At 43.5% G+C, this 10000-nt stretch overlaps 2 protein-coding genes and 1 long non-coding RNA gene across 3 annotated transcripts in view; all 3 read right to left on the minus strand.

Annotated features, from left to right (window-relative positions):
* Window positions 1-621: 621 nt before the first annotated feature.
* Window positions 622-2228, minus strand: LOC127006112 (uncharacterized). Its single transcript, XR_007759080.1, has 3 exons — window positions 2096-2228; window positions 1671-1753; window positions 622-1013 (listed from the first exon to the last, which is right to left on the minus strand). It is a non-coding gene; the product is annotated as an uncharacterized LOC127006112 (long non-coding RNA).
* A 776-nt stretch (window positions 2229-3004) lies between these two features.
* Window positions 3005-8088, minus strand: LOC127006425 (insulin-like growth factor 1 receptor). Its single transcript, XM_050876377.1, has 5 exons — window positions 7872-8088; window positions 7045-7225; window positions 4448-4599; window positions 3484-3651; window positions 3005-3216 (listed from the first exon to the last, which is right to left on the minus strand). The coding sequence occupies exons 1-5, from the start codon at window positions 8086-8088 to the stop codon at window positions 3005-3007; spliced, it is 930 nt and encodes a 309-aa protein (XP_050732334.1).
* Window positions 8089-8553: 465 nt separating this feature from the next.
* Window positions 8554-10000, minus strand: part of LOC127006426 (uncharacterized) — a 50202-nt gene continuing 48755 nt past the window's right edge. The window contains exon 8 of the mRNA XM_050876378.1: window positions 8554-8666. Coding sequence (XP_050732335.1) covers window positions 8554-8666 — 113 coding nt within the window. The remainder of the gene's footprint in view (window positions 8667-10000) is intronic.

Here is a 10000-nt window from a genome sequence, read left to right on the forward strand (position 1 = left end):
ACGAAGACTATCGCTTTACCGGTGTACTAAGGAGGATTCACGCCGGAGCAGCGAATAATATGGACATCGTTTTCGTGAATGCTTGGTCCATTACAGAAAGTTTATCATAATGTTCTCCAAACTTGATAAGAACTGGGTGACACTGAAGAGCATACCGGAAGTTATATGTGAAGCAAAGTTTGAGTTGATTATTCACTCACACCCTGCCAGGCTTTGCACTGTAGGACGTAGTACACAACCCTGCCGTTGAAGGAGGCCGGGGAGAGCCAAGACACGGTGACGGAGGAGGAGGCGTTGCTGACAAGGGCCTGCATTGAGTTTTCAGGCACGATGTCCGCCAAGGCTGTGTGAAGGGGGAAAGTACGTTTTAGGAAGTCTTTCCGCCTACAGACACACCCTTCTGTTTGTATGAATGTAGTCATCTAAAATTACTCAAAACATATAAACACCCTTTATGGCCACTGAAAAAGTAAATATCAGAAATGTTAGCCATGTTTTGCCGATTATGAAAAAGAGCATCGAAACATACGTATTTTGTTAGCCTGAATCTTTAAAAAATAATATCACACAAAAGAGCACACAAAAACTATAGCCACCGTGGGAGAGAAACGTGGTCAAAAATGTCAATAGAAATTTCGCTATTATTAAAAAAAATGCATTGGAGACTAGAAGGAATGTGATCAGAGATACCAACAACATTTAGTTATTACTGAAAGGAAACCAGAGTGCGAAGAAAAAACTAAGAACTAAAACAGAGAAAAAACTAACGGCTGGGGTCGGTGAAAGCGGAAACAAGGCTGGAACGGTCGAGCACAGCTTGCAGAAAACAGGCTCCCAAGACGCAGGTGTGGAGGCGGCGGCGGAGGTGGTAGAGCGGAGAACTGGCGTTGTTCTGATGCAACGACGCGGCTGAAGACATGCTGTGACGGCCACGGTGTAGAGGGAGAAGTGGCGCAGGCGGTGAAGGGTGAGGGTGGTGATGTTCGTCTCGTAGTGCTGCACGAGGCGTGAGTCTGTGGGGGACAAGCGAGGACCAAGAGTTGAGGGTGCTCCAATTACTGCTGTCCACTTTTATAGTTTAAGTTGATTTGCACAATATTCGTTACCATCAACGACAGCACCAAGGCTAACACCATCATCACCACAACCATTATCTCGTCGTCGCATTTAACGGAAGAACCGCCTCCCCATCATTCCCACCACCGTCACTACCACTACTTCTACTTCAACTGCAGCCTCCTCTACCGCTGGAATAAGCATTTTTAAACCCACACACGCATCCAGTGACACACACACACACACACACACACACACACACACACACACACACACACACACACACACACACACACACAGTTTCGTATGTCATAGTAAGTAGTGAATGAGTCATTACAAAAAATCTCCAATCTAATCAGGTGAAAACGTTTTTCCTTATGTAAATCAAACTTCAAACTTTCTTTCTGTAAATACATAACATCAAGTCTAATATTCTTTTGTCTCTATGCGATTAAATAATAATAATCCGAATATTGCTCATGTATAACTTTTTTCGTAATCGTTTTAAAATAGGATAAACAACACAAGAGACTAGTACACGTGATATAAAGGAAAACAAAGACGTGAACAAGGACACAGTGAGCGCCTCCAAACAGGAGGCGCCGAACACCAACCTTCGCTGGGGGCGGGGAGACTGGCCTGCAGGTAGCGGCCTGGGACCTTCTCGTCTGCTCTTACTCCTTCGCCATGCTGGCAACTGGATGCAGATGTAGATCAGTTTATAAATGCGACTTACTAAATATGTATTCATTTCATGTAACCTCTAAATGAAGTGAGATAATCCAGCACCACAGACTATTTTAAGAGTAAACTTTTTTATCTTATGTTCTATGATAAAATGTAATGATTACAAATCAGCTGGAGTATCTCTGTTTACCTCAACTATTATTCGTAATTCTTTGTTCTGAGTACAATTGCAGCAAAGTTATATCATTGATTTTCCGTCTTTAGAAGTGCATTTTCTTTTTATGGGTCTCCCTGGCCATGTGACGGCCACAACTGTGAGGTGTATGTCCACCGTCTTAAGGGGCAGATTTACCTGTCAATGGTGTTCTTGTTGGAAACACAGTTTACTTCAACCGGCACCAGCTGGGGGTCCCCGACTCCCCACGGCTGCCACTGCCCCAGGATTGAACTATACACCTGCAGATCCTCTACACTGATATCGTCGCCAGGAGCAGTGAGTCGTGGTGCAGCAAAGGAGGGCAGCCTCCTCTTGCACCACGCTGCCGGAAGGTATGCCGAATAGTCAGTCCGCGTTGTGTGTGACAAGAACCTTGATTCTGTGTGGGTAGGAATCTGATACTATTTAATTAATATATGTGAAGTTACAGACCAGTTCAAAACAATGAACGCTTTCTCCACCCTTAGCACAATTACGTAAACAAATTATAAAATAAATCGAAAAAATAAGTAAATAAGTAAAATTAAAATTGATTAATTAAACCATATACAGTGAAACCTTGGTTCTCGAACTTAGCTCGTTCTAAAATCCGATCAAAAACCGATTTATTAGACAACCAGAAACCATTTTACATACATTTGCAATTACCTACATACAGTTTACATACATTTGCATTTACATACTTTTTACATACCTTTTTATCTACAGGTTGCATACCTTTGCACTCATGTGCGCAGGCACACGCACGCAAACCCACACACACACACACACACACTCACACAGAGAGAGAGAGAGAGAGAGCTATATAGCCACGTGACTGCCGTCCCTCCTCCCTGAGCGGAGGTTGCTGCGTAACTGACACTCTCCATCACACACTGCGGCACACAGCGTGACTAGACGCCCGTGGTGATATATCCGATGTGTTTCTTGTTCGGAAAATATGTTTAGTAACATCTTTTTTCTAAATGCAAGTAATTCGACAATGGACATTCTACTGTATAAATTTTCAGTGTTTAAAAATGACTTCAAAAATGGCCATGAACACTAACAGATGAAGCTGATGCTGTGAAAGAGCTCCTCCTCGAAGGGTTTGTGGGTGGTGGGGGTGGGAGGGGCTGTCTTCTGGGCGGGTGGCCTGCAACTGCAGCAGCTAAAGCGTGGCTCCGGGGGGGCTGAACACGCCTCCTTCGTGTCGCCTCCGCTGCGAGTGGTGTTCCACATTCGTCCCTCAGAGGAGCGGCTGAAGCTCGTGGGGGCTGGAAGGTGTCATGAAGTAGACCAATGTTGAGGAGTTATGAAAGCTTACTGAACACATGGGATAATATAATGTGGTGTGTTTCCGTGACAGCGGCGCTTCCTAATGTAAATACCAAAGTTATGAAAGTTACAATGAATTATTGTAACTTCTACAACTTTATGGCGATCATAATAATATATCATAATCTTCATAATCATCAATCCAATATTTCCAGACAAAGAGAATAGAATAATACAGACCCGACGGCGGAGCGAACCACACTCACCGCGGTCCGGGTCCCAGAAAGAGTGTGGGGGGGGCGTGGGACGGAGCAGCACCGTCACTAGGTAGTGGTGTATCGCCACGTCCGGCGGCAGTGGCGGCGGGTGCCACCACACCTGAAGGGAACTGTTGCCGAGGGACTTCCACGACACCTCCGTGGGTTGGCTCAGGTCTGGCGGGGATGAAGTGCGCTAACGTTGAAAATATGGAACAAGGGTACACTTCGCTATGGGTGTAAATAAATAAGAACATATTGTTTTGCTGATTTTGATTTAAAAAAATGAATACACTTATTATTGACAGATGATATATTAACATAAATTGTAAGTAACGTAAAGTATGGGGCATATGCCGTAGCTGCACGTGGTCATGGTGCTCATCTCCGTCCCATTGGCATTTGATCATGTGGTGGGTGAGAACCCATTACCCCGAACACAAGGAAAGTGTAGCATTCCGATTAACCACAGTTTTCCTTCTCTAGGAACAAATCTATCGACCAGCCCAAAAGGGAGAAAGAAAGGCTAGGTGGGCTACGCACAAACTGCCCCGGCCGGGATTCGAACCCGGATTCGCAGTTAGGCGTGCTTACCACTGCACCATGGAGATGATGATCATGTCATCTGCAAAGACAGTCACAAGTGACTTCTGTTTCTTTAATGGGCCAACAGCCGCTGCTGCTTCCTTTAAAGACAATTCTTCCAAGCTGTGACATTTGTAATTCAGTTACTGTTCTGTACGCAAGTAACTGGTGTGGTCACTGGAGCCAGACCAACGTCGCACAGACCAAACAAACATGTCCCTTACAACAAAAAAACACTCACGAGAACTTTACAGCTGTATGACTCCCCCTTCATGCAATGTAAATCAAAATACGTCCAAACTAAAACAACAATCGCTCAATCGGCTCAATCGCCTTGGCAACTTGTAACAAGTCGTCAACATCTGAGGCAAGGCGACGAGACACTCACTGAAGAGACTGGTGGTGGCCGTGACGATAGCAGACCGGGTGCTGATGGTGCTGACGTAGAGAGCGTAGCGCGTGGCAGGGGACAGGCCTTTCAATAGCACCAGCGGCTCCTCCTGCAGCACCTCAGGCAGTGTCACCTCTACCACCGTCCACCTGTGTGCCGTTGAACCACGGTAAGGATACTCAGACTATGATAACGAGAGAACCTCACAATTCAAGAAAAATTACTTTGGATAAAATATGACTTTGTTTAGGAAATAGAAAAAAACTTCCACAGGAACCTCATACAACCAACTTCGGGAGGAGAACACAAGCGACATGTTATTGAGGAGTCGTGACCTTGAGCTACGAATACTTTACAGTGAAATGAAAAAATACATCGTCAAGGCGAGGCAGGGCGTGGAGGCAGAACACAATGAAGGTCTGCGGGGGCGCGGGCGTGTCCTGCAGACCCCATGCCAGGCCAAGGAAAGGAAACCTCAAGCACCCATCCTATGTGTGTGTGTGTGTGTGTGTGTGTGTGTGTGTGTGTGTGTGTGTGTGTGTGTGTGTGTGTGTGTGTGTGTGTGTGTGTGTGTGTGTGTGTGTGTGTGTGTGTGTGTGTGTGTGTGTGTGTGTGTGTGTGTGTGTGTTTCGGAAAAAAATGTTTGTGTAGAAAATATAACATGAAGAAAAAAATGTGATTATGAAACATGACGATAAACAAATGAGAATAAGGACGGTGGTTGAGGCAGGATCACTGAGGGAATTGAAGTTAAAGAGTATTTAAAGTTTTTTATATGGAAGTCTGACGCATAATAAGAAATTAGATAACATAAAGCTTGCAAAGTTAATATCTTCATGCAAAGAACAATTGCCATTTCTTACTTATAGCGCTTGTATTTATGCAAGTGGTGTTGTGATTACTGTACTGTCAGTGGACACTGATGCCCATATTACAAGCTCTAGTTACAAAATTTAGACAAACATTCTATAAAATATAATTTCACGGTGACAGTAAGATTGAGAAGAAAAAAATCCGCAAGACAAGTGATGCGTAAGCTTTCTCTTCGTGCCATCCTGTAAGACATTCCAAGGTTATCTTATCTTAGGTTATCTTGAAAAAACTGCGATATACTCTGTTAACAGTTTAGGGATAACGCGTCTGCGTTGTGACGTGTATAAACATGCAGTTTCGGCTATAAAGATTGCCGGGACTCATAGTTATATTTTCTCTACAGGTATGTGGCGCCCATTCTTGAGCACGTCAGGCTAGGTTAGGTTAGGTTCGGTCACTTTTGGATAGGTTTGGTTAGTGCTTCATTGGTAAATTTGTGTGGGAATCACAATGAAAGTAATTTAAAAATCCTATGGTTAGTTTCGGAGCTACAGCCGGGGGCCACATACCTGCAGAGAGATCGGGAGTATGCTGCCGGGAGACTCAAGAGTGAGAGAACCAGACAGAGCCATCACTAACGGCTGGCTCTCACTTACCTCCTCTCCGGTGTCGTTTTGCCCCCTCCCTATACATACGCGTGTAATATAACAAAACTCTGGTCACATAGGGTCGTCTCCCTATGCTCTTGCTAGCCTCAGAAAGATGTCAGTAAGATGACAGTAAGGCACCACGTGTCTCCAATCTTATCCTCAGATATAATATTGGATCACATTTATTGCGCACTTCAGGTGAAATTTAGAATTAATTTTGCTAATAGCTGATCGAAACTGAATAAGTAGGTTTCAAATAGATAAAAAAAAAATAACAACGTGAGAAACATGTACGAAAATCTGATGTGTTGCGGCGCTCAGGTCCGTCAGTGTGTCTCTCCGGGTGTACCGTTAGGCGTCCAGCGGGCGCGGCAAGGTCTGTCACGGCTCATCAGGCAACAAGTAAATCCTTCAGTTATAAAACAGCTCAACATATGAATTGCAGAAGAGAATGCTTCATCACTCACACCAATATTCCCCCAGAAAATATTTATAACGAGGATATGTAAAAATAAAAGAACTATGTGCGTGGAGGAACAGCTCTCCTCGTTCCCACCGTCAGGCTGCCTCGTCACAGGTATTATGTTCTCTAAAATTTTCACCAGCTATAATCATTTTTGTATTGCTGAGTATCTATGCAATCAGAATTAGAGACACGTGCTGATTATAGTTCTGAACAAAAACTCAACACGAGCAATATTGAGGGACTTACAGCAAGTTGTAGCAAAAGAAGCCAGAAAAAATGTTTACATACTATTTAGTTTCCCTGACATTATCTTATTACACGAACAGATTTGTGTAATCAGTTTATATCTATGATAAGAAGAAATGTGCCAAGAATACATGTAGTAGCTTACCAATAACGGTCAAGAGCACAGGATTTAGAAACCATCAAGAAACAATGTTTCTTTTTGTGTGACCTTGCCCTTTGACCTATGACCTTGATTTTAGTTAACGATAAAACATAGGTCTGTCTACATGTACATACAAAATTTCATCAGTCTAGGGCAAATAGTTCTTCAGCTAGAGTGTTGGCAACACGAAAAAAACGGACATCGCTGAAAACAGTACTGCTTCCGCTGTCGCGGGCAACTGTATACTCTGAGACTTCTGAGAATGCAGGGAACTCACAAGCGGTCGTCATGACATGAGTCGCGGGTGAAGGTGACGTTGATGTTGACTGGCGCCTCCCTGTAACTGACGAAGTAGGTGGCGTTGGGTTCCAGGTCGGTGCGTGAAGGATTCAGGAACACCGCGAGCTGCCCGTACAGTTGCCAGGATCGGACAGTCACCTTTAGAGTCTCCTGCTGACCTGGGCAGAGAGACAGCAGAATGAGGCGGCCAAGCTCTGCACGGCGTGTTAGTGTCATCCCGTGTGTGTGTTATCTCTTCCGGGTTACGTCAGTAAGAAAATGATCTATGCATGTAAATATCTATAGCATGAATCTGCTTATGTATGTGTGTGTATGCATGCATGAATATATGTATGTATGTATGCTTATTTGTTTGTATGCATGCATGCATGCATGTGTGCATGTAGCGTACAAATGTATGCATATATATATATATATATATATATATATATATATATATATATATATATATATATATATATATATATATATATATATATATATATATATATATATATATATATATATATATACACACACAGACACAAATATATATATATATATATATATATATATATATATATATATATATATATATATATATATATATATATAATATATATACAGAGAAGTGTTAATGAAAACTTATTTCATATTATCCTTGATGTCGTATTTCATGTTTGAGTCAGGTAAAATGAAAACAGTCCGGCGAGTCTACTCACGGCACATCTGAATGATTAATGAAAATACATTACGAACCACCGTAACAAGTACATGCCGATCCCTCCCGCTCCCCACCACAGCCTTTCCTTCCCCGTCACTTACACAGCATCTCTTGTCCGTTGGTCGGGGAGACAAATGCTTCGGAGAGGTTCAACTTTTGTGTCAGGCGGCGAATGTGGCGCATGCACAGTCGCGGGTTCTTCTGGAAAAACACGTCACCTTCCACGGTGAGGCTGTCCGTCCAGGGATCGAGATCCTGCAGCAGGTTGTCCAACACCACCAGCGAAACTGACGGAGGATAATCCACGATGGCCCTCATCAGTGTTGTTATTTTTTCTTCATAATACAGCAAAAGAGCCAGGCCAAGGGACAAACAAAACAGAAACAACAAGTGGTCTCTATCAAAAGAGTACAGTGCAACATAAGGGTTGTCAAACTTGTTTAGTTAGACGTCTTGATACTTTCCTCTTGATAGAGTTTATCATAGAAAGATTTGGTGTTTTTCATTACTTACAATGGCCAAATTTGGTAATGAAAAAACCTACTTGGCAATGAATCAGTATGTTTTCTTTTTTATATTGGATATGTAGCGGGTGCACTATTCGATTACCTTGAGAGCTGCACAGCCCGAAAATTAACAAGCTCCTAATTTTGAAGTGATTTTCTTTTGCTTGCACAAGTATGCAAATTTGGTGAAGAATGAATAAATGAAAACAAATTTGGAAGTGGTAACTCAAATCTGAACCTGTTATTGAAAACTGAACAGTATGGAGACAACCTGTCTTCAGGTATGACAACCATGCCCATCAAAGGTTGTTACACTCTCATGGTGTTGCTGCAGACAAGCCCATGGCCCATCTATGGTCTCTATCAGAGTAATGTTGTTCATGACCCTCACTGAAGAGATACTTCAAAGGCTAACAAAGAGAATTACATGCTCCCCCCAACCCTCCTGGAGTAGAGGCTCTTAGAGGTGACATGGGATGGATCACTTTTAGGGAAAGACTAGTAAAGGCAACCTTGAAATATAAAGTGACACTGGAACAAATGGAGGATGCAAGATTAGCACGAAAAGTATACCTGTGGAATATAAGAGATGGCAAATGGGCGAATAAATGAGGGCGAATGATTGACAGGAATGTTGCGCTAAGTAGGTGGGTGTACCGACCCTTTGAAGATAGGCAGAATGTGTTTGAATGGAGAATAACAAACAGAAATGGAGAGGGGTTTGAGTGGGACGTAAGAAAGTGGAAGAATGTGGTAGATATGGCAGTAAAAGATGAGGGCTTGAGCAAGTGGAAGAATGAGATGGAAAGAAAGGAAACCCTCGACTGGTACAGGGAGAAAGAGGCACCAAAGTGTGAGGTGTGGTACGAGGGAAGCTTGGGAGGTGATCTTCTTTTCCGTGCTAGAGCGCAGTATCTGGATGTGAATGCAAGGAACTATAGATGGTCTGAGTCCCGCAGCAAAGTGTGCCAGATGTGTGACAGGGGTGTGGATGAGACTGTGCAGCATGTAGTACTGGAATGTAAGAAGTATGAAAGAGAGAGAACGAAGATGATGCAGGTGTTTCTGAGTGAGATGGGATGTGGAGTGAATGGGAGGACGGTAAGGGAGTGGATGGTGCTGTTGCTGGGGCTCAGTGGAGAGACGAATGGACGAGTGATCGAGGCGGTGAAAGAGTTCTTGGAGAGCATGTGGCGTGCAAGATGTAGGCAATGATACCTTGCCCCGAGTAGGACACCGACTTTTTGTATGTTTTGTTTTTCGTTCACAGGTGCTGCCGATACAAAGGCCTGGCTGGGGAGAAATCTCAAGCCACCTGTGACATCAAGATCAGGATCAAGATCCGTGGCATCCATCATTTCACTGCGGCAATGGGCGGCCCTTCTGATGGCAGATCCAGACTTTTCCAGAAAGCTCAGAATACTGGAAATGTGTAGCCGTGAACTCGGTAGCCATGAAAGGAAAATCAACGGCGATCTTTATGAACTATCAGTCATGGGTTTTGCAGACTGTAACCTTTTGAAATATACAGTCAAGTGTTCTCTCCTGTCTACTACCTATCTGTTTCACAATTACTCAGTGGTGATGATGATGATGAAGATGATGATGATGATGATGATGACTATGAGGAGAAGGAGGTGGAGAAGGAGAAGGAGGAGAAGGAGAAGGAGGAGCAGTATAAGAAGGACACTGGCAGTGGGGTGGTGGATGATAGAGGTGATTAT

Source organism: Eriocheir sinensis, chromosome 32 (assembly GCF_024679095.1).
Source record: "Eriocheir sinensis breed Jianghai 21 chromosome 32, ASM2467909v1, whole genome shotgun sequence".
Taxonomy (NCBI): Eukaryota; Metazoa; Arthropoda; class Malacostraca; order Decapoda; family Varunidae; genus Eriocheir; species Eriocheir sinensis.